General features: G+C 38.4%; 1 protein-coding gene across 8 annotated transcripts in view; it reads right to left on the bottom strand.

Moving 5' to 3' along the window:
* Positions 1–24,585, bottom strand: part of otofa (otoferlin a) — a 67,138-nt gene that overhangs the window by 13,562 nt on the left and 28,991 nt on the right. For all 8 annotated transcript variants that reach the window (XM_084432942.1, XM_084432945.1, XM_084432946.1 and 5 more), the window contains exons 5-26: positions 22,774–22,970; positions 13,202–13,275; positions 12,850–12,976; positions 11,896–11,950; positions 10,784–10,915; positions 10,467–10,529; positions 10,238–10,322; positions 10,000–10,159; positions 9,614–9,800; positions 9,048–9,234; positions 8,709–8,932; positions 6,091–6,199; positions 5,781–5,970; positions 5,422–5,542; positions 5,182–5,282; positions 4,985–5,075; positions 4,785–4,901; positions 4,552–4,704; positions 4,235–4,424; positions 1,785–1,909; positions 1,131–1,265; positions 195–356 (exon numbers count right to left, since the gene is read on the bottom strand). In XM_084432942.1, coding sequence (XP_084289068.1) covers positions 195–356; positions 1,131–1,265; positions 1,785–1,909; positions 4,235–4,424; positions 4,552–4,704; positions 4,785–4,901; positions 4,985–5,075; positions 5,182–5,282; positions 5,422–5,542; positions 5,781–5,970; positions 6,091–6,199; positions 8,709–8,932; positions 9,048–9,234; positions 9,614–9,800; positions 10,000–10,159; positions 10,238–10,322; positions 10,467–10,529; positions 10,784–10,915; positions 11,896–11,950; positions 12,850–12,976; positions 13,202–13,275; positions 22,774–22,970 — 2,985 coding nt within the window. The remainder of the gene's footprint in view (positions 1–194; positions 357–1,130; positions 1,266–1,784; positions 1,910–4,234; positions 4,425–4,551; positions 4,705–4,784; positions 4,902–4,984; positions 5,076–5,181; positions 5,283–5,421; positions 5,543–5,780; positions 5,971–6,090; positions 6,200–8,708; positions 8,933–9,047; positions 9,235–9,613; positions 9,801–9,999; positions 10,160–10,237; positions 10,323–10,466; positions 10,530–10,783; positions 10,916–11,895; positions 11,951–12,849; positions 12,977–13,201; positions 13,276–22,773; positions 22,971–24,585) is intronic.

The raw sequence follows: 24,585 nt of genomic DNA, 5'->3' as shown, positions 1-24,585 counted from the left end.
TGGAAAAATGTGATGGGAAATGACATGAAAAGATCAAGAATCAAAGATAAGAGAGAGGAAAAGAAACAGAGTGGTCTGTATCTGTGCTATTTAGGCAACATTTACTGTATGAACAGATAGGCCAAGCATTGACAGAGTCCATTCAGGATTGGAGTACGAACATGTTGATCACAACCACTGTATACCGGCCGTACCTGCAGTAGTTCAAAAGCAGCCAACAGATCTCCTGCAGTGCAGTTTCCTCTGTAGATCTGATAGTAATCCAGCTGGGGGGGGAACCGCGGGGGCCCGTAGTGTTCATCAACCATCTTAGTTAGTGGCTTTGCAAATGTTCGCCCAATGAACTCTGCTTTCCCCTGGATCCCACACACAAAAAAACGACAGTTACACGACCGCCTCTGAACACCAGGGGGCAGTGTGGCCACATTCCTTGTAGAATCACTTTCACGTTATGGCTACTGTATTGCTGGGGCTTTAAAATCAATCTTTGGTTGTCATTTATACGTATTTCTTTTAAATGTAGAACATAAAGGTTTGCATTCACAGAAGTCAAATTCTGCTTTTGATTGGTTTCTTCATCTGTGCTCAATCACTCCAAATTTTAAATTAAATCTGACCTTGGCATTCAGCTGTCAATGAAATAAACCACAGCAATGATTACTACAAACTACTGTAGAGACTACAACTACAAAGAAACATCCAATTGTAAACCCTCTGAACGGTCACAACCAAGGGAATGCAAGAGGTAGTTTATTGCCACAGGAAATTGTGTTTTTATCACCAAGTAAGGGAAATGGCGAAAATCTTGTTTTTGAGACAGATTCCCAAGCAATCTCACTTCTTGCATGCCTTGTTGAATTCAGCTATCTATGCAAACACAGATTGACAGCAGTGTTGAAATGTGTTCACACTCTACTTAGCCAAAACATCGTCCAACAAAAGGGCAGGGCCAGAAGATTTTAAACAGGAAGAAACATCAAGTCAGGACAATAGGGCACATTTTCACACACTCTTATTGTGACGCATACATGGGGGGGGGGGATTCTGACAACAGATTTGCCCACTGAACTAGCAAACAATGACATTTATTTGGGGATATTTAGCTTTTATTTGTGGCTATATACACTTACCACAGTGTCTTGGTCATACAGTTCAATGACTATGATTGGAGGGTCGTCGCGGAGTTCACCAGCCTCACCGTAGAGTTCAACATTATCAAATACGAGCAACTGATCCCATGTAGGACAGAGAGTCTCACTGAGGACCTGAAATTTACATTATTTACAATTTACATGGATGATTCATCAATTGGGAGAAAAGAAAAATTCTAAAATAAAAGGATATAATATCTTTAGACTCGTTAATGTGTCTATGTAATTGCTTTTTCCTCATTTAAAGAGTAATTTGATTATTTAGTTTGACATTTGTGTACAAAGTATAAAAATAAATAAATAGTAACAAACAATTGCAGTCCCAAATAATGCTGTCACTACCATTACGGCAAGCATTTCAGAAAACAATATTATAAATAAATGTGTTAATATATAATACATTTCTATAAATATAGTATTTATGTAATATTTATATATTATTTATATTTGATGTATATATTTAATTTAACATTTAAAAAATATAGTATATAAAATGTATATACAACTTTTTAAGTTTAAACTGAAGAGTCACCCACATACACAAACAGCACCCACAGTATTTGTGCAGAGAACAGCAAAAAATCTGACAAAACCTGTTCCATCTCATAACCAAAGACTTCAACATATACTCACCTCTGTCACCTGGCTGTGGGTGGAGAAGAAGACCCTTGCAAATGGGTCAGACAGGCCGCTATTGTCAGCAGCAAACAGACTGCGAGCCTGATACATGTGTGCCCTCAGCTGAAACACCTGCTTCACTACAGAAGAGGATACAGAGGGTCGGTTATCACATACTGCACATGTTTTAACATAAATGCAAAGAAACTAGGGCTGGACCCGAATATTCGTTCGGTGGGTTGGTATTCGAGTTGAAAATTTGACATTCGAATATTCATTGTTTTTTTTGCACACCTGGCATCTCCCTCGAAACAGTTCTCATTCTCGCTTGAATATGTTCAACACTATAAAATATGACGAAATACAATCCTCTTTTTTACAATTATCTTATATAGCCTAGCCATTTTTAATAGGATGGACAGTTGAAGGAACCCCACCTTGTATACGTAATAAATACACTCACCTAAAGGATTATTAGGAACACCATACTAATACTGTGTTTGACCCCCTTTCGCCTTCAGAACTGCCTTAATTGTACGTGGCATTGATTCAACAAGGTGCTGAAAGCATTCTTTAGAAATGTTGGCCCATATTGATAGGATAGCATCTTGCAGTTGATGGAGATTTGTGGGATGCACATCCAGAGCTCCCGTTCCACCACATCCCAAAGATGCTCTATTGGGTTTGAGATCTGGTGACTGTGGGGGCCATTTTAGTACAGTGAACTCATTGTCATGTTCAAGAAACCAATTTGAAATGATTCGAGCTTTGTGACATGGTGCATTATCCTGCTGGAAGTAGCCATCAGAGGATGGGTACATGGTGGTCATAAAGGGATGGTCAGAAACAATGCTCAGGTAGGCCGTGGCGTTTAAACGATGCCCAATTGGCACTAAGGGGCCTAAAGTGTGCCAAGAAAACATCCCCCACACCATTACACCACCACCACCAGCCTGCACAGTGGTAACAAGGCATGATGGATCCATGTTCTCATTCTGTTTACGCCAAATTCTGACTCTACCATCTGAATGTCTCAACAGAAATCGAGACTCATCAGACCAGGCAACATTTTTCCAGTCTTCAACTGACCAATTTTGGTGAGCTCGTGCAAATTTTAGCCTCTTTTTCCTATTTGTAGTGGAGATGAGTGGTACCCGGTGGGGTCTTCTGCTGTTGTAGCCCATCCGCCTCAAGGTTGTGCGTGTTGTGGCTTCACAAATGCTTTGCTGCATACCTCAGTTGTAACGAGTGGTTATTTCAGTCAAAGTTGCTCTTCTATCAGCTTGAATCAGTCGGCCCATTCTCCTCTGACCTCTAGCATCCACAAGGCATTTTCGCCCACAGGACTGCCGCATTCTGGATGTTTTTCCCTTTTCACACCATTCTTTGTAAACCTTAGAAATGGTTGTGCATGAAAATCCCAGTAACTGAGCAGATTGTGAAATCCTCAGACCGGCCCGTCTGGCACCAACAACCATGCCACGCTCAAAATTGCTTAAATCACCTTTCTTTCCCATTCTGACATTCAGTTTGGAGTTCAGGAGATTGTCTTGACCAGGACCACACCCCTAAATGCATTGAAGCAACTGCAAAGCAATTGAACAGGTGTTCCTAATAATCCTTTAGGTGAGTGTATATTTGCTTCTTCTTGGCCAACTAAAGTGTTCCTGCAATGGGAGCATTCTCTGGCTAGAGCGCAGAACAGCGGAGTGTGTGTGGACAGAAGTGCATGCCTGAGCTTGTGTTTTGGGTTAAGCTGCGTTGCATTGACATTGTGGAAAATAGAATAATAGAAACAAAATGTATTAAGCTTTTTACCTGTTATTATCAATCTAAATTAATCTAGGTTTTAATTTAACTTAATTTCGTTTTTCTTTATTTAAATTTCGTTTTTTTCTTTATTTGAATTTTGTTTTTCTTTATTTAAATCTACCCTTTACTGTGTCAGTAATTTGTTAGTCAGAAAAATATTAGACTACCTTATTAAAAGTATTAAGTTAACAGACCTGTGTGTGTTACATGCGAGTGTATTTACTTTGTGTTGTTCATGGGGAAGATGTGTTTAATATCACTAGTGCAGTGTCCGTTCTCGGAGCACATAAGCCCTGCCCGCGTGAGGCGCGCCGCTTCCCGCTCGCGTTGTTCTGTAGTTTATTAAAAGTTGATTAATTCTGAATGTGTCGCGTCTCGCGTGTCTATCTATATTGCACCAAATGCGACACTGCACTCCCTAGTGAAGTCGATTGGATGAACGGTTCTCGAAATAATCAAAATGCAAACGGTCAGACAGACACATAGAGAATATTGCCTTTATTAGAGAGAAGAATATGTTCAGCCCCCTCTCTCCGAAGCTTCGAATATTCAATGTTCATTACTCCCGAAGCTTCGAAGCTCAAAAAATGGTATTCGGACCAGCCCTGAAAGAAACTAACATGTACAAACCATTAGGGCATATATAATCTTACTGTTATAAACTAGGCTGACGGGAGGGACAGCTTGTATGCCTATTTCTTTCGCTGCTTTGTTTTCTTCAAAGCCGCTGGGCAGGCCGCTCAGGAAGTCTTTCCTCTGTTTGTTCAACCCCAGCCACAAATATATCTCTAGCTTAGCCTGAACTGTCCAGCCAGCATGCCCAAAGCCTTTCTTTCCAGGCAGCTGTAATGAACACAAACACCCATGCAGAACTTTTACATCAATAATATCCAACCTGATTTAACTACTTCTAATTAACATGTTTATTTGTAGGAAGAAATATGAAAATGGGATATAAAGTGACAGTTACCCTGAGAAAAACAGCTTTAACTTTCCCGCAGTCTTTGCCCATCTCTTCGTCAACAATCGAGAAGAGGATGTCTTTGGAGGGTATGCGGGCGTACGCTATGCGTTTGTTGTTGCTAATCATCCATATGAACACGTCAGGGATGCTGTGCTGGGGCTTAGAGGGAAATAAACAGAAACGGTGAGTCTGAGATGCTGATGGTGTATGGAGAATTAAGGTAATGTGATTCCTTTTACCTCATCTGCCAGGAAACGAAGCCTATGAAGGAAATTCAACACTAGCTTGAGTTTTTCTCGAACTGTGTTTCTCTTCACTTGTGAGCGAATAGTCTTAGCCTGCTGACCCATACTCTCCTGGGAACAATATAACCATATAAATTACATTCAACATCCCATCAGCAGTTCAAGCTGAGACCAAATAGGTTGAGTAGCCGTACCAACTCTCTCATACAGGACTTCAGCCTCTCCCTGTCCAGCTTGGTTCTTCCGGATAGATTCTGATCTTTGTTTGCCAGTGTAACAAAACGGCTTAAATTGTGAAGAATAGGGGAGAAAAAAAAATGTCAAAAGAGTGCTGATTATGCTGTATGGACTTTAACTTTGATTGTTTAGATTCACTTCTACGTTCTCTCACCTGCAACTTGCGCTAAGTTCTTCTAATACACCTCTAAGTCTGCGTTCTGGATACGCCTTCTCTGTTTTTATGATTTCTTGAACATCATTCAGACCTTCCTCCTGTTTACAAAGAAAGAAATGCACATGCTTAAACAGTATAACAATGCCCGGTTTTACAAAAATAACCCTGATAACTCCTGCTTAGGAGAAGGAGATTGACAGGATAACAGTCACATAGCAATTTTAGGAGGAGCCTGACCAGTTTATCTGCAATCTTGTCCATTATATTGGAGTTGTAGAGCCGTCTCCTCTGGTCCTGCCACCAGCTCTTGATGTAAATGCAGGGTTTCTTTTCAAAGTAAGGCAAGTGGAAGTAATTTCTGTAAATCGAGCGAAATGGACAGTTCAGTTCCAAGACACACAGCAAAACAATAGCTATAAATGTGTCATTTTGACAAATTGCATATAATTAAAATAGCCTGTGATTGTGATTTTCAGTCAGAGAACACTTTTGTTATACTAGTAACAGTGTAAAGGTTTCGCTCGAAACCATCATTTCCAGATGATTTGAAGACTCAATATTTCCTTGACATTTTCTCTTTTTCTTTTCCCTCTGACCTGTCAGTGATAACCGGTTTCATAGGAGGGGTGGACGGCACAGACAATAAATCCCCATCATCCTCTGCCTCTTCATCGCTAGAGTTGTGGATGAGCTCAGACTCCTCTTCCTCACTTTCTCCTCCACCCTCTTTCTTCTTCTTTGCTGATGAAGGCTTGCTCACGCCATCTATCTTGTTACCATAGTTACCTAAGAGAAAAATTGTGTACATGTGGAGCTGTAAATGTTTTATTTTTGATGTGTTGAAGCATTGCCTGACTAAGTATAATGAAAAGTGAAAGTTTTGAAAGGTGTTTGAATTTAGCCAACCGATAGTGACTTCAAAGCTGATGGGTTTATCTCCAATTTTTCTGTCTATCATTGTGGCTTCCAAGAATGACCCGAAAAGGAAAAACTCCTCCAGCCTCCCTGTGGCACTCTGAAACAAAAAAAATGTAAGATCCTCAAAGGTCAGGATGCAGACATTGATTTTATAAAAACAAAAAAGAGGAATGAACATACTATAAAAAAAAACAACAACAACAAAAAAAAACCCATTGTTTTCTGTGACCTTTTATTTCACTGCATTGGGCCCTCACATCTTTTCTCTCAGACATGTATAATATTTTCCCAATAGTGATCGCAAGCGTGTGAGCTCAGTCTGAAATCATAATTAACATGAGATGTTGGCAGCTCAGTGCCGCATTGTAACCCAGCAGGGGTTTCCTCTCAACTAAGTCTATGATCTTTGATCAAATAAAACTTTCACTAGCCTCTTATCACCCTCTTATATATTGCTGTTCCTAGCAGAAAATAAGAAATGAATCCACGCCCTTTCTTTTCCTACTGTAGTTACTGCAACTGAATGCTCATACCGAATCTATCCTAAAAGTGAGGGAATCACGGCAGTTTAGTAGTTAGTAATAGAAACCAGATTGGTACTTAATTATTGATCCATAGATAACTAAAAAAGAATGGTACATTTGGAAATTCTATCATAATTCCATCATGACATCATTCCAAACCTGTATGACTGAAGTTCCAAAATGACAACAAAGCACCATTAAAGTGACACAAAAATGGTCCATTTAACTTGAGCACTATATTTTAAGTCTTATGAAGCCAAACAAAAGCTTTGTGTGAGAAGCAGACTGAAAGTTATAAATGGAAATTTTAAAAATGAAGTAGTAATGCTCAATTTGTAAAATCTTTTCAAACAATGTTGATCCACTTGTTTTGCTCATTAAATGATTTGCTCATTAAATGGACTTATCTGGTTCTGTAACATCGCACTGGATGTGAAGATTGTCAATTTCTTGACTTTAATTTCAGTGTGTTCAAGTGTTGTCAGTTGTCATGATACCAGAATTTCCAAATTCGATACGATACCTTGAAAAATATAGATATTCGATACTATTTTCGAAATCACGGGGAAAACTGCCATATATACCTCCATACAGATAATTAGTTATCGCATAATTTTTTTAAATATTTTGGGTAATCTGGTTGCAATAGCTTACGCACAGAACAAGGAGGCTTTATTTGAATCGATGAACTAAATTTACAAAAAGAGGCAAGTAAACACTAAACAGTCAGTAATAAAATAAGAACAAATTGCAAACAATAGCACAAATAGAGTGAAATAAACATGGCTTTAAAGGGTTAGCACACCCAAAAATTTCCGTCAGAACGTAGGCTCACTATTGGCCGACGCTGATCATGTGTGTGATGCTGGCCAATAGAATAGTTGAATAAAGTCGTTATTTTTCTGGGGGGGTTTTGCGCACAAAAAGTATTCTCGTCGCTTGATATACTTATGGTTGAGCCACTGTAGTCACTTGGACTATTTTAAACATTGTCTTTGCTAACTTTCTGGGCCGGCAAGTTTCAATAACATAGAAGCCTATGGAGGAATGAGACAGCTCTCAGATTTCATCAAAAACATCTTAATTTGTGTTCCGGAGATGAACGAAAGTCTTACGGGGTTGGAACAACATGAGGGTGAGTAATTACTGACAGAATTTTCACTTTTGGGTGAACTAACCCTTTAAGTTATTTAGGTGGGTCTAACAGTAGTATTCAGGTAAGAAATACTACAGAAATGACTACAGAAAAAACTACAGATTAATGCTCACAATTAAAGTTACAAAAGTTATTCAGTCAAGAGCAGCGAGTGATTTTCTTTGTTAATAATTTTTTGTTCTTTGAATAACATGACAGAGAGCAGCAGGTTTATTAGCCTCCCACATCTGGGGGTTTGTGCACAGATGTCAGTCAACATAACCATCAAGGGCCAAACAAATACAGTATGTACATTTATAAATCAAGTAAGAAAAACTACAGCACTGACACTCAACTGTAACTGGCTGAATGTATGTTCACTCAAAAGTGCGAGGGACAGAATCAGCTTGGGTGGGCTGTGTCCCTATCGTCCCCCGCGGCTGCAACGCCCCTGTCTACAGCTTGGATCAATGCACAGGCTTTTAAAGCACCAGGTTAGTCATGCCATGAAGGGCAATTGGGACTATCAGCATCCTATGTTTGCCTCTTCATCAAGTGTGATAACAAATCTTGCCCTTCAGTAAAATGCATCTGACAATCAATAATTGCTCCCAGAGGCCACACAAAATCACAGACAGCTGGACTCCCACATCTGCAATGACTGAGGACACAAAGCTTGGCCTTTTAATTTCCCAGTGGGCAGTTGATATTTCAATAATCTGGACTGAGCTGTAATCAATTCGTCTTCAGATATGGTACAAGAGGTTCTTGTCTGGGACAAGATGGAATTTGAGTTTTTTAAACACTGTACAATATGTAGGCCCGCAGAATAACCTATGTGTAATGTCATTGTGGGACAGGTAAGTGCAGAGATTTCAGTACTTATCTCAAGAGAAATGTCACAGTGCCTTGACCTAATCTATAAAAAAGGAAATAAGGAATCTCACCTCTGAGATGTTGGACACTGGCTCCATTTGTACCTCAGTAGAGCTCATTATCTCAGCGGAAGAGGTGTCCAGGATCTCCACTGTGACACTAATGAGGAGGCGTGCCCTGAAGGAAACACCCTCCCCCAGCCCCTCGTTCAGGTCCTGGTGCTCATCCATCAGGGTGTAGTTACGGGTAGAACCATACATATTCACCCAAGCTGGGCCCATAGTAGGCAAGAACCCTGGGGAGAGATGGAAGAGGAGTCAATTCTCGTGTTTTCTGTTTATTTACAACCACTGTTTATGGATGTACACACATTTAACTGTTAGTGTTTCATTGGGACAGATAACCGTTACCTTTGTCTCCATCATTTGCAATCTTGCGTAGATCGATGAAATGGGTTCCTATGGCAACATCATTCACCTTATCTGAATCACGGATCTGAACTTTCAAACGCCTACACAAAGGTGGGAACATCTCAGTGAAGACTATTTGCTCATTCCAGATGGGCTCGTAGCTGCTCTTCTGAACTGACGTTTTACCCTGCATGTGTAAGGTGTCATAAGAAATGTGCATAATTAAAAAAAATAACGGTTGCAAAAAGGTGAGGAAATGGATCTATTTGTAGAAGTTTAAACATTTATTACCAAAAAACTCAGAACTAGAAACAGAACAACCGTTAATATCGTGACGTGAACAGACAACGAACTTAAAAGAAAGGCAGAGCTTAAATAACCAGACAAACTAATCCACTAAATGAATGACTGGTGTAACTGATAATCAAACAATGAAAAACCATGGAAAGTAACTTGGACACATGACAAACCCATCCCACAAAAAACAAGAGAATCCCTTACAATAGTCATTTTTTGGATGGATAAAAATACTGATCTCTTACTGAGAGTCTTCAGGACTTTCTCACCTTCTGCCCTGCAAACTGCACCAGGACATAAGGGTCCACAAGGTCCCTGTTCTCCCCGATAAAAGCTTTCTTCACGTTGGCCATGATGCTGGTGTTCATTTTAGGTAGTCCCTCAGCTCTATAAATCTTAACATAAAACCGAGCCCACTGTCTCTCTGATGGAACACCCTCCGGCAAGAGAAGATTCCTGTAATAAATCATAACACACATGAGAACAGACCAACATGACACTCAAATAAATAAATGAACGAATTAATAAATAAATGTATAAATAAAGCATTAGATGGTGTGGGATGCAGTTTAAACATTTGGGAATCTAAAGTACAGTCGAATTTATAAATGAATAAATGTATGAATGTTTATGTATGAATATATCTGTTTCTGACCCCTCTATGTCATCCTCATCTGTTTCATTGGCCTTGTGGGGAGTCTTGATGTTGTCTCCTTTTCCTACGACTGCAATGTCACACTTAACGTAACCTTTGCCGCCAGCTGTGATGTCATCAGGGTCGGACAGCATTGCCCATTTGTGATGGAACTGATGCTCTGTAATGTACAAGTACCAATTAATAGTCTTTTCCTATCTAATTAGGACATCTCTTACTCATTTCCATGGTTACTGACCCGCTTGTGAGTAAATAGTTCCCACATCTAGTTTGAAGGTGCCTACCAGGGTGCCACTTCGTAGAAGGTTTTTAGAATGTATTACCTTAAATTTAGAACAGAAATACAACTCACTCAATTTACATCTGTTTTTTTTCCAATGGTTTTCATGGAGTTTTTTTTTTTATAATACGTACAATCATCTGCTGGAAGATGTGAAAGATCATGAAAAGAGGATTAATCTACTCACTGATATCTTCAGGATCTTGTCAAACATGACATCTGGAGGCACGTGGAAGTCAAAGACAAAGTACTGTTGAAAGATAAAGAAAAAAATGTATATAATGTCTGGATATGAAGTTTATAAAGCTAGGTTGATTATCATACTGTATAAACAATGTGGGTGGATTTACGTGTTATTTAAGGATTGATACCGAAAAAGATCATGAAAAAACTACAAGATAGTCTCTTTAGAGGTTCTAATCCGTTATACACTGGACCTGTCAGTAAATAGAAATGAAATGACAGAAATCCTTTGCTCAGATTTTTCAGCAATGTGAATGTAACCTCATTGTAGTAGGGGCAGTTTGTGGACTCCTTCATTGATGTATACTTCTTTTCCTCTCCGATTTCCACACAAACCACAGGGTCCATGTTCAAACCAACCAACTGACGGGCCTCGATTACTGTAACACTGATCTGAAAGACATTTTAATTGGAATAATCAAAATAAAATTGATATAAAAATAACATCTGGGGGGAAAAAAAAACGGAATATAAACCACTCAGTTGGTGTGTGTCAGACGTTGATTAAGACCAATGAGGCTGTGTTTACGTGGGAGTGCAATGTGTTATTCCAAGGGCTAATTAGTCAAGTTTGCTTTAGGGAATCAAATGATAAATGAGCTACAGTTTTCTATTGAGTCACAGAATCATACAGTAAATATCTGTGGCTGCATATGGACAAATAAAGTCAAACTTAGTCAATGGAAGGAAAATCCTAATACTTTTGTAATTTTAGTGTCAGTTTAAGTGACCAGGGCCGTCTAATTCAGGTTTGCACAGTTAAAATGAACTACTAAATTGTGTTCTCTCTCATTTCTGCTGCATTTGTGCTGTCTTTATTATACACACCGAAGCGACGAGTCGCATTCAAACAAATAAACTTCTCTCCACAGAAACTTGCTTCCAGAGGAATTCAGACAATAACAACACTTATTGCTGCAGTGATTTATTCTGCAAAGTGCAAACGAGTCCCAAAAGTTAATGTAGGGGAAAAAAGGAAAATCAAAGAGCTCCCAACTTCAAGCATAATATGAGCAGCTTGAGATAAGGAAATAAAATAAAAAAAGACCTAAAAACACTTACACAGCACACATATATGGATTACACGGTGCCAGAACTGAAACGAATTTGCAATTCAACAGCTCAACACAACAGCCATGCAAGGACAATTAGTAAGCAAACATTAAAGGCTTCTCTGAAAAACTGAAGCTCAAGGCTGATGTTGTTTATTCGGGATGGCTCTGTATATTCAGGGCTTTCAGCAGAATGCACTACTCAAGGATAAATGCCACTGGTTTAACATGTCTGGTTGGCAATTCAAGGCCGTGCAGTTACTGGGAATGTGGGAATGTTTTTTAGCCTGCCTCTCCGTCTGCTTTTGTCTCTCTTCATACCTGATAATCCACAGGACGCCCTGAACTGGGCTCCATCTTAATGTCAGGTTTTGATCTGAAAAACAAGTGAAGATCAAACTTCATGAAATACATTTGAACTAGGCCTGTCAATTGATTAGTCGTTTTAAACAAATTAATTACATGTTAGTTGAACCAGGTCTCCAATGTGACTATTCAAATTGATCTCTATTAATCACATTATTATTATTTTATTTAAAAATAAATATAATAATTAAAATAACAAATAAAAATAAAATAAAAATATTTGCCAATTTCATTTTTTTTACAAACTGTCTAATTTTAACTCTATAAACTGTTCTTTCTTTACTATGGAAGCTTGTTTCCGCCACAGAGTGAAAAATAAAAAAGGTAATTGCGACTTTTTAATCTCACAATTCTGACTCTTTATCTCAGAATTACATGATATAAAGTCGCAATTGCAGGTTATAAAGTCAGAATTGCGTGATATAAAGTCACAATTGTGTGTTATAAAGTCAGAATTATGAGATATAAACTCGCAACTGCGAGAAATATACTTGAAATTCTGACTTTTTTTCCTTAGAATTGGACTTATATATCTCACAATTCTGAGAAAAGAAGTCAGAATTGCGAGATATAAAGTCGCAACTGCGAGAAAAAAGTTAGAATTCTGACTTTATAACACGCAATTGCGACTTTATTTCACGCAATTCTGACTTTATATCTCGCAATTCTGAGAAATAAAGTCAGAATTGCGAGATGTAAACTTGCAATTGTGAGATAAAAAGTCACAATTATCTTTTAAAATATTTTATTCTGTGGCGGAAACAAGCTTCCATACTTTACAGAAGAACTGAACAAGATTTTAAAAAGAAATACTGAGGTTTTTCTTCACTGTGACCTTTTCAAAGGATGCAAACAGATAAACTTGTGTACTGCTTTAAAAATACACCATGTGCACATCAGATATGTGACCTTTTGTTGGAGACATTAGTGGTTACTGCAGTAACAGAGGCCAGTGATATGGTATCAGGGTCAAGCCCACCGCCCAGACGCACAGCCTTTCGATCCAGATCTTCTGCATCCAAAATGGCCGGGTCATCTGTGCACAAGAGTACAGCTGAGTTAATACTGCAAGATTTCCTACTGATGTCAAATGTAAAATCTCCAGTTTGCTTTGAGCACAAAATATAGACACAAATTTGAGCACTAAAATGCAGACTCAGTGAGATACTGTAAAAACCATTTCAGTTTGGTTCTGGTTGTCCTCTCTCAACTAATAAATAAATACATTTGCAACTTTGCTCCAATGATCAGCGATATTTACCTCCTTTTTTGTGGTCATCTTTGGAGCTACGTGTCTTGCCCAGTTTCATGGCTGAAAACACTCCTTTTCCTGTCCTACAACATAAAACAAACATTTAGAAGGGCATGAATGGGGGAAAAAGGTCACAGGTATGTGCACTGTGATTAGCTTTAAAATCACCACTACCTCTGATCCTCTCAAACACTGAATAATTTATACCAGTTTAAACTAAGAAATAAGATTATGTTACATAGACACTGTATAAAAAGCAGTGACATTCCACAAACTCAATAAAATAAATAATTAACACCAAGCTTACACATACTGTAGGCAAACAATGGATAGAAAAATATTATACAAATGTTTGCTCTACAGGTGAAGCTTTATCTTTTATTTCCACATAAAAAAAAAAAAACTGTTTATTCTCTTATAGACAGTGCTGGAGTGCAATCAAATAATCACTGCTGGAGCACGATACGGTTTCCCATGATGGAAAATTTCTGTGATATTTATCACTCAGACGAGACACTCGTTTCAACAGCGAGACCCCACTCACAATAGCCCCAGTGGTGTCCAATAACTCTGCACTGATATTATGGTGATTAGATATCAGTTCTACAAAGGCCTGATGATGTCACAGGCCGGCTGGACAAATAATGGTCCTTAATTATTCAACAAGATGGACACAATTCTCCAATTAGCTGTGATCTGTGGATATAGATACTTTCTCAGGACAAGATGAAAGAAATCCCGATCGTTTTGTTCCTGTATTTCCTTTGAGCGTTTTAAACAGAGTGAAAATGTATCAGGATCACAGTGAATTCTCCATTATTTGGATGAATTACGTAAATCACCAAATAATAAGACATCATCGCAAATCAGGACTGTCTTTCCAGTCCAAGAAATGCAGTTATTTGTTCAACATTTTCAAACATTATTCTGTAATTTAGTCTATTTGCATCTCAGTCTTGGTGGAAGCATATCCTCTGGAATCTGTTTCGCTGAATCTTTGTCGACAGTGAGGAAAAAGTCTTTAGAACGTGCAAGTTTTTATCCATTAGTAGAAATTATTTAAGATATTATAATTTTTTCTAGAAGTCCAGCAATTAACTTTTTAAAGGGGGACTATTCATAAGTTAAACACCCTCTCTAAAATACATACTGAGCCAAACATGAAGTTATATCAAACAAAAGAGTATATCTTTTCTATAGCAAAATATAGAAATGACATAAGGTATTCATCAGGCATGTTTTCAGGGTGCAACAGGTCACTTAGTGCATGACTGAATATATATAATAAAACGCTAAATTAAGCTTTCAAAAGTTTTTCTTATTAACAGAACTCACTGGATTAAGCAGGTTTATTTTAACTTTAAGTATATGAACTGCAAAACAGAAGGAACTAGTTTACTCCCCAACAAAAAACACATATACAGGATACTCACCAAACGCTGACAACCACCAATAGAGAAATATGTGAAAAAAGAGAGGTATTCCTGACTAGAGTGTGTACTACATGTCCATTTTTAGTGGCTAGTCCAGATCAAAGTAAAAAAAAATAATTAAATAAAACCGGCAAAGAGACACTTCTCAAACTAAATAGGCGTCCACAATAAGGGAGAACTTGAGATGAAGACCAGGTATGAGTGAAAAAGTAACAGGAGAGTATGTGACCTCACACAGATACACACTCACACGACAACACTCACTCACTGACTGACACTCACTCACTCTCACTCTCTTACAGATGTGTGCGATACAATTACTCATATTACATAAAGTAAATTACTGTTCTATGAATCTACATACACTACTGTTCAAAAAATGCGGGATCAGTACGTTTTTTTTTGTTTGTTTGAAATTAATACATTTATTCAGAAAGGATGCCTTAAATTGATCAATACTTAAAGTGATCATGTCATTTACTGTATATAAAGAAGTTCTTTACTTAAATAAACATATAAAATAAGTACTTATTTACTTTAATAAAAGTTCTTTATTATCTATATAAATAAATAATACAAACTAGGCAACATCTTTGTTTACTATTCTATAATATATATATATATATATAGATCAATATTTTCCATTTTTCCCATTCTGCAAGTTTGATTCATTTGACCAATTATAAATGTGCTTTATTAACTGTCTTGGCTTATCAGATGTACAAATTAACTGTAACTGGACATAATAGCTTCTTAACCTAAACAATGTCATCTTGGGGTCACCACAAAAACACACAAAACTAGAACTCTCCAGACTATGCTGATTAGTTTGGACAAAATCGAGAAGAAAAGACTGGATTGTATCAAGACATAAGGTAACCTAACACTAATTAAATGATTTTTAGAGCGTGATGAGACCAGCTCTGTTTAATCTAAGGCTTCACTTCAGCAGTCAAGGAGAAACAGGCAACCCACAGCGCAATCCACAGCACTAACAACAGCGGTTCTCTTGGCTTGTGGGACACATGCAATATCCTTACCGAAGGTCTAGCAGTACTTCCTTTATGTAGGGCAGACTTTCAGCACTGACTGTTTAGTCAAGAAAGGATGGTCAGGAAACCATCAGTCTGACAGACAGCGTTGCTATACAGAGAACAAAGCCAGAGTCTCAGATTGCGCTTTGAGATGCACACAATGGAGGCGGCACTATTGTGAATGCCTAGGAGAAGGACATGTGTGGACACTGTCAGTCTTTAAAGTACTTGAGACAAATAAATAACATGTTTAATTCCATCATTAAATGCCAAATTCTGCACTTTCATGTGGTTTTCATATGGTCAGCTCAGTCTATCTACATTGACTGTTCCTAAAGAAGTTAAACCTTTACAAAACGACAAACCCACTTTGATAAAGACTGTATTCCCTCTTCCCCCTGTTTACTGAATAATGACCTTTGCATATTATTTAGTGTGTGGGCTGAGCTCAGGTGACATTTTATATTTCATGAGCCAAGATGCTAAACTGGGACGCACAAAAAGTCACTGATCGCTTTATTTCTAAACCCTGTACCATAACCTGTACCATAATACAAGCAATGCAACAACTGTCAACACAATATAAAAGAAGGGAACGTGACATCTAGGAGAGAGATGAGAAAGGAACTTCATTTGTATTCACTGGCATTTAGACATGATTGAATATGAGCACAAATCCAGCTGATACAGCCCTTGACAGGGTATAGCGGGAAGGGTTTGTCACTGATTTTGGCGGCTTCTTGTTGGCCAGTGAAGACATGGTAAGTAAGCATCATGCCATTGTTGTGGCAGATTCTGCTCCCTCAGCTGGAACTGTGGTCTCTAGGGGCCTACCTGTTGAATGGGAGAATCTGATTGTAGCTACAATACAAAGCGCTTGCATTTTGAAGTGCGTTGCATTGAAGTAGCGCGAATTTGAAGCTTGGTGTGGGTCGAAGATCTTCATCGTCGTATCAATTGTGGGGATACTGATTTCTTTTCCGAAGGAAGGTCACTCCCATACCACGCTGGAAGTTTATTGGACAACTGTTTCGACTTGGGAAAGACTGCGCACCTGCTTGCCTTTCAGTTCTTTAAAGATCCGGGTATATTTAATTTTCCACGTTACACTGGAGAGCGCGAGCCTTCGAACTATGCTCCTTTGGCTGTGTGCATGGAAAGACAAAGTGCGCACCCACCAAACATCTAGCGGATTTGGTTTTCAAGTGCTCAAGTCACTCGCACATGCGCTTTTGTACGAGCACCATCCATGCTGTCACAAACATTGGGCTGCACGTGGATGTTGTGAGTGGACCATCCGCGGACCATCCTGTTGACAAAAAATTAATCCAATTTGCGTTTGGTGGTGTTGTGTCTGAATGCGACGTATACACCTAAAGTCATGTTGGGAGTGCACTCTCTTTCAAGCTACCTGTCCTGTAAAATTTGTGACTCATGAGACTTGCTTCGTGCCCTGTGCGAGGTGTACGCAGGTACATTGAGCAGATGCAGGTTGTGTACTCGTCTGACAAGTTTTTGTCATCTTTTCCAAAGGCAGTGGGATGCTGCTATCTAAGCAATGTCTTTCGCATTGGACTGTAGAAAGCTATGTCCATAGCATATAAGGAGTTGGTTCTGTCTGCCAGGGTGTGTGCCCACTCTACAAGGGGCATGGGAATGTCATTGGCTTGGTTTAAGATTTTCGTGCGCCTGCCAGTTGGGCATCACTGCACACGTTTGTCCAGTTTACCAACTAGATGTCACTGCCGTGATGGTAACTCAGTCCATGCTCACCACAGGGGTATTTTAACCAGTGGACGTCGCTACCTTGAAAAAGGAATAGGGGTATGTGCCGGTGCTGGTCCCTTACGTTTAATTCAGCGAATTTGTGGGGCATGAATATATGTTCCATAGTCATGTGTTGTACCGAGTGAACCGACTGAATAGGAACGTTGAGTTATGCATATAACTACTGTTCCTAGAAGGAGGGAAACGAGGAACAACACCTCTGAGCCCTGCACAGTCTGAGGCTTGGTGAAGAGCAGGACTGAACAAAGGGAATGAAGCATGCGACTGCATTTATATGCTGTGTGCAGGTAAACCCGCCCACGTCGTCATGCGTCATTATCCTTTCAGGCGTGAATAAAGGTGTCTTCAGCAAATGGCACAAGAGCGCAATATCCCATAGTCAAGGTTCAAGGGTTAAAGGGTCTTTTATTGTCATTCCACACACATTTTTACATGAAGGAACTAAACTAAGTACTAAGGTCCCGGTCAAAACACAAGATAAAAACATTATATCCAATAAAAACATTAGAAACTAGGTTGTATGTCTAAGCAGCTTCGTCAGTAAATAACATAATAGCAATAAAAAAACTAGAATAGACAATGCAAGAATAAAAACAGTGCAATAATTAGTAATAAATTAGGGCATAAATAGTCATATTATTGCACATAAAATGTCTAAATAATACTGAAACGAAAAAAACATCGTAACTATATTACACATGCCTGTATCTATATTATTGCACGCAGATTAGAAGAGCAAGAATTTGTCAGTTGAACAGCCTCTGGAAAAAAACTGTTCCTGAGCCTAGTTGTTCTTGCCCGGATGGAGCGCAGCCTTCTTCCTGAGGGAAGCTGGGCAAACAGTCCATAGGCAGGGTGGGAAGTGTCCTTAATAAAAGAGCCCTGTCCCTACATCTTCTACTGTAAATATCCTCAATTGTTGTAAAACTGCCACCAGTAATCCACTGTGCCAATTGTACAGAACAGCCATGTGCTGTACCTTGTTTCCCTCCTTCTGGGAACAGTAGTTATATGCTCAATGTTAAGTCTTTATGAGTAAGTCATTGAATCATTCATTCAAACCAATTTAAAAATAAAAAAATAATTCAAATTAATTATAGACTGCAGCAATTAACATTTTGTCAGGAAATTACATGTTATTTTGTTTAGTTGTCTATTCAGAAATTGTGATCTCATTTTAAACAAACAAAAATGATTATTCCCAATTCATCCAGAATTGTGCAGCTCTACGCACACATAAATATATTCAAATCCTCAAAAATGGCATAATGCAGTACTCAAAAGCAAATGTTTAAAGCAAGATTTAACATACACAACCGTTCAAAAGTTTGGGGTCGGTCCAAATCTTTTTGTTTTTGAAAGTGTCTTAGACTCACTTAGGCTGCATTTATTTGATCAACATTACAGTAAAAAACAGTAATATGAAAAACAGTGAAATGAAACATTATCACAATTTAAAATAACTGTTTTCTATTTTAATGTATTTTAAAATGTAACTTATTCCTATATATATATGGTAACGCTGAATTTTCAGAATCATTACTCTTGTCTTCAGTGTCACATGATCCTTTAGAAATCATTCTAATGTGCTGATTTGATGCTCAAGAAACATTTCTTATTATTATCAAAGTTGAAAACGGTTGTGCTGCTTAATATACCATGATATGTTTTTTTTCAGGATTTTTGATGAATATTAGGTTTAAAAGAACATTTATTTTAAATAGAAATCATTTGTAACATTATAAATATCTTCACTGTCGCTTTTGATCCATTTAAAGCGTCCTTGCTGAAAAAAATGTCCTCTAAGTATGTGTGTGATCAGCTAAAATAGAGAAAATCATTCGTGTCAATGAAAAGTATCTGTGTATATCACTGGCCATTTCTCAACCATGACATGGAATAAATACACAGCAATACATTTAAACAGAGATAAATGGGATGCATTGAAAAGCATAAAGCAGCACAATGAATTATGTATCACTCAAGCGCTTAGGAGGATCTACTGGTGTCTGATGTGAGTTTCTCTGGTGACAAAAACAGCTAAAAGCTAAAACAGGAACTCAATGCCTGTTCTTTATTTCAAATCGCTGATCAGAACAAAGATGTGGCGTAACGTACAGTAACATTGACAATTACTTTTTCCCATGTAGGTTCACTCCAAAATCCTAAATATAATGCACATTTTAAACAATTAGACATTTTAAACCTCTTTTGAGTCTCATTTGAATTTGTATTGCAATTTTTTGTTTACAGCGATGCGTAAATTAATAAGACGCACAATTCTATTTCATCGATGCCACACTCTATTAAAGTAATGAATTATTGAATAACGAGCACATTTGAGCTTTTGTGCCCTAGTTTTTTAAAGTGTGTGGGGGGTTCAAAGTGACAGTTTTATGCAAGTAGGAGACAAGAACAAAAGAATGGAGCAATGGAGGCTGAACATTAGACTGCAACGAAGACAACAAACTGAACCACTAGAGTAATGCAGCAGCTCTAAAGTGATAAACCTCCCTGTGAAAATCCCTTTGTTCTGTAAAGTTTAATTTGGCTGCAAGCTTTCGCCCCTCATTGCCCCAAGCTCAGGAGAAGAATGCTTTCGCTCTCATGAAAGCACCTCATCCTAATGCTGAAAGTAAACATACAATGCTCTCTATATGATAATAATGTTGTACACAAAAGGCTGATAGAAGCTGGTCCAATTGAGGTATCAAAAGCTTTTTCAGGTTATTTCAATGATGCAGGTGCTTTTGAGGAGCTCTTCAAATGGCATGTAAAGAAAAGAACAAAACCCTTATAAAATGATGGAAAACAAAGGACTGTGTAGATATTTCACACACTTACGACTGTTTCACACATACTCCGTTTGCAGTGCTCAATTTTTTTCCGTACCACGTTAAGAGGTTAGAGATTTCACAGTGCACGCGGATGCGGTCCGGCAATGCGTTCCAGGTGCGGTGCGTATACAGCAGTGCAGAGATCGTTACCGCAACGAGTCTATTGCTGTGCTGCATGCGCTGAATTAAAGTGACAGCGTATGGTTCGTGGTCAAAATGAACACGGATTGACATGACAATATAGTAATCTCACCATAAATGCATTTAATAAACTTTTACATCTATTTTTAACAATCATTTTCTTTTTTAACTTTAAGCCCGGGGTAATTAAAGCAAAGAAAACTCGATTGGAGATGTTGGTCAGAGCCGTCCTGCAATTCACAAGAGGGCTTTGCCTGATGCGAAATAAAATATTTCAGTCAGTGTTTGTTGTGGAAAATAATTATTTTAAAAAAATGTATTAGGCATACTCTTTTTCCTGCAACTGTGCATGGACATTAGACTGTCACATACAGAATATCTAAGTATGTAAGGTGCCTTTTCAGTGCAAGTTCAAGTACCCACAAACTCATGACTCTATAGGGAAATAAACTAGAAAGAGAAAAGGCAGAGATGTGTTGGAAGAGAGAGGGTGAGAGAGAGAGAGAGAGAGGGGGGGGAGATGAGAGAGGGGTCTAGTCATTAGAGAGGACTAGCATTTACTTCAGATCTGAAGCTTCACTACATTCCACTGGCTTCTGGCAACTTCAGCTGTACAACACACACACACACACACTTTCTTTATAGAGAAACTCCAAAAAAGCTAACACACACTTTTAGAACTAAAACTTAGAACTTTACAACTAAGACTTGTAATCAATAATGAAACAGCACCAGGAATTAAGTTCAAGTGAGGACAGTGGGTAACATTATTAAAAAGGCAAATGTCAGGTATTTAACATGCCTGAATTAACATGACTACATTATGTTGCTGTAATGTTTAAGTGTCTAAAAGAAATATCTCAAAATATGTTTTTTTCAGTGTCCAGATTGTCCAACTTTTCTAATTAGATACATAAATGACATACCTTTTCTTATTAATATGAATTATTCAAAGAGGTAAAGATGCTGACTGCTGTGAAAATAGTACAAAAGCCAAACTCTTTGAAAAAAAAAAAAAACATATTCAGTTCAGAACTAGGAAGATGCTTGGAATACAAAGCATAAGCATGTCTCAAGTCTTTGAAGATGTTGCAAACTTTTGATGTGAGCTAAAAAATCATCTATAAAGCATCAAAGACATTGCTTTTGTGCTCACTCCTGGTCAGAAACAGGAAATATGTTCTCTAAGGACTCCACACGCTTTATTTGGGAGAAAATAAGCTGACTTCTCTGGGGTGTGTGTGTGTGTGTGTGTGTTTGTTTGTTTGTCTGACTAAGTAGCTGTCATCTATGCAAACTTCGCAATGCATAATAACCTATCACATCACATCCTATTTATTCAGACTTGAACGCTTCCTTCGCTTCTCCTTTCCCTGTCTCTTCTCATTTATCGTTACCATCTGCAGTTAATTAATGCTAAATTAAAATATGCTTAAGTTGCTTTATTAGTAACTATTATCATGCATGAATATAAGGCCCATTTCCAGAGGCAACGTGAACAGAATAGCGTATAGATACAAACTGTCTCAAACATCACTTCATCTCATGACAGTGAATCCTGAGTGAAGACATGAGAAGTTGCAGTTATCCAGAAGAAAGTGAAGTTTAAATGAAGACAAAATGATAGAGAAATGAGAAGGCAAGCAAGGTGAATCAGAACAGATAAAAACATCACCTTTCATCACTTGCTTGAATCTAAAATTCCAGAATCACTATTTGTTTCGATAATAATGTGACTTGTTGTTTGAACAATTACTAATTAATTGCCATTATCAAATCCAATATCTAAATGAAACAATCCAAACAACCATTCAAAAGCACTAAAAATCTCTATTGTGGCTGCTCTAATTTTCCTAATAGTACCTTTTAACAAACACCCCCTAACATTAATCATTCATACACATCAGTATGTAAACATATCCACATAAAACCACTAATGGTGCCCACGCACAAACCATGACGGAATAGTGTTGTGTCTGTATATGGTTATAATTTATGGATTAAATGCCCTGTGGAGACTGAAATGCTTAGAGGAAATCAATACATCCCACACATTTAACTTGTCCATGTATTCATTACTCAGCAAAAATTGATTTAATATACATATATGTTTATATAGCACTGTGGTCCTGTGAGGCAAGACATTTGTTCCATTGTATGTCTCTATACAGAGGAATGCCATTAAAACTCTCTTGACTTGATATGTCAAATACAATAATAAATATGCAAGAATGCTTAATCTAATTTCCTCCTCGTCATCTTCTTCATCACAGTTATCTGTGCAATATAAGCCACTACATACCGAGGGTGATTGTGTTAACAGTGATCGGCTAAGAAGACACACTCACTTGCGGAATGTGGGAATGCCGTGGATAGATCGTCCAGGTGACGTCCCGGAGCTCAGGCTGCGTCCAGATAGCAAACTGTCTGTCTCAAATTGAAAGGTTCCATCACAGTCATCCGGAACATCAAGGAATTCACCGTCGCTCCACACCTTCACACTCCCGTCCATGGTCTGATATTTGATCTCTATGGAAATATTTGTCTGAAATACAACAGCAAAAAAGTTGAAAATGAATTATGCATACAGTATACAGTATGTCATATGCCCAGTAAAAACTTGAATATGGCATGTCTATCTTTTTCAAGTGGACTACTGAATAATATAATATAATAGCATAAATATGACTGTCTTTTTGTGCATGTTCTTTCAAGTAGGCTTCTGAACAAAAAACTAAATTGATTTTTTAATAAGAATACACTCTCAGAATTCACAAGCAATAAAGGCACTTGTCTAACCCAGACACAACTTTTAAGCTGAAGAGAGGTTCAGGTGAGGTGTTAGGGTTAAGTGCTAAGGTTAGGGTCATGCTAGCTAACCCATGTGGCAGTCTGTCAGCATCAGTTACCCTTTCCTTCTCATGTTTACAAACTCATTAAGAGGAACAAGGAACAATTTAGCCTCAGTCCAGCTTATCTCTGTCAACCGCCTGATGGTCACTTCTCCCAGGGGTACATGTCATACAAAAGGGAGAACCTGAGCCCTGGAACAGCTTTACTTAGATATAACCCCTGCTTTAATTAAACAAGACAAATTTCAAGCTTTGCTGAGGTCTCAGTGGTTGACCAGTGGTTTTTTGCACAGTGTAAGTACAAGTGGATCAAAATGCATGAAAGTACGAACCATGATCTCATTTTTCCATAAAATAAAAGTTGCTTAACAAACAGTGTCAGAATTGCACTGAGTCAAGGATGAAATGGGTAGAAGTGGAGGAGAAACATCTGACATATCGTCACTCAATACTGTGTGACGAGTTTAAGACTTACTTTTCTTGGTAATATTTCAGCAGCCGCCATATCACCCTGTAGCCCAAGACTGGTTGCCCACTGAAGCTAAGCAGGGCTGAGCCTGGTTAGTACCTGGATGGGAGACCTCCTGAGAAAAACCAGGTTGCTGCTGGAGGAGGTGTTAGTGAGGCCAGCAGGGGGTGCTCACCCTGTGGTCTGTGTGGGTCCTAATGCCCCAGTGTAGTGACGGGGACACTATACTGTCAAAAGAGCACCGTCCTTCGGATGAGACGTAAAACCAAGGTCCTGACTCTCTGTGGTCATTAAAAATCCCATGGCATTTCTCGTAAAGAGTAGGGGTGTAACCCCGGTGTCCTGGCCACATTCCACACATTGGCCCTTACCAATCATGGCCTCCTAATAATCCCCTTACATTGAATTGGCTCTATCACTCTCTCTCCTCTCTCCACCTATAGCTGGTGTGTGGTGAGCGCACTGGCGCCGTTGTACTGTGGCTGCCGTCGCATCATCCAAGTGGATGCTACACACTGGTGGTGGTTGAGGAGAGACCCCTGATATGATTGTAAAGCGCTTTGGGTGTACACTAGTACATATGAAAGCGCTATATAAATGCCTCATTCTATTCTTCTTCTTCTATATTTCCAATAAAACATGTATGTGCATGGCTCCATGGCTCATTTTTTGGAAAGTTTTCTGTTTTTCTAGCAACAATGTTTTAATTTATACTTTGACAAAGTTTGAGAGAGCTTTTATTCAGTGTCCTGGAAAACGAATGAATGACTGCATAGCCTTAAGCAAGATAAAACATGACCAAGAACCAGCCAGTGATCACCATGCGTTGTGTTGCATAA

This window comes from Rutilus rutilus (genome assembly GCF_951802725.1).
Source record: "Rutilus rutilus genome assembly, chromosome: 15".
NCBI classification, from domain to species: Eukaryota; Metazoa; Chordata; class Actinopteri; order Cypriniformes; family Leuciscidae; genus Rutilus; species Rutilus rutilus.
The sequence above is the reverse complement of the archived record's forward strand: the minus strand, read 5'-3'. Positions and strand labels throughout refer to the sequence as shown.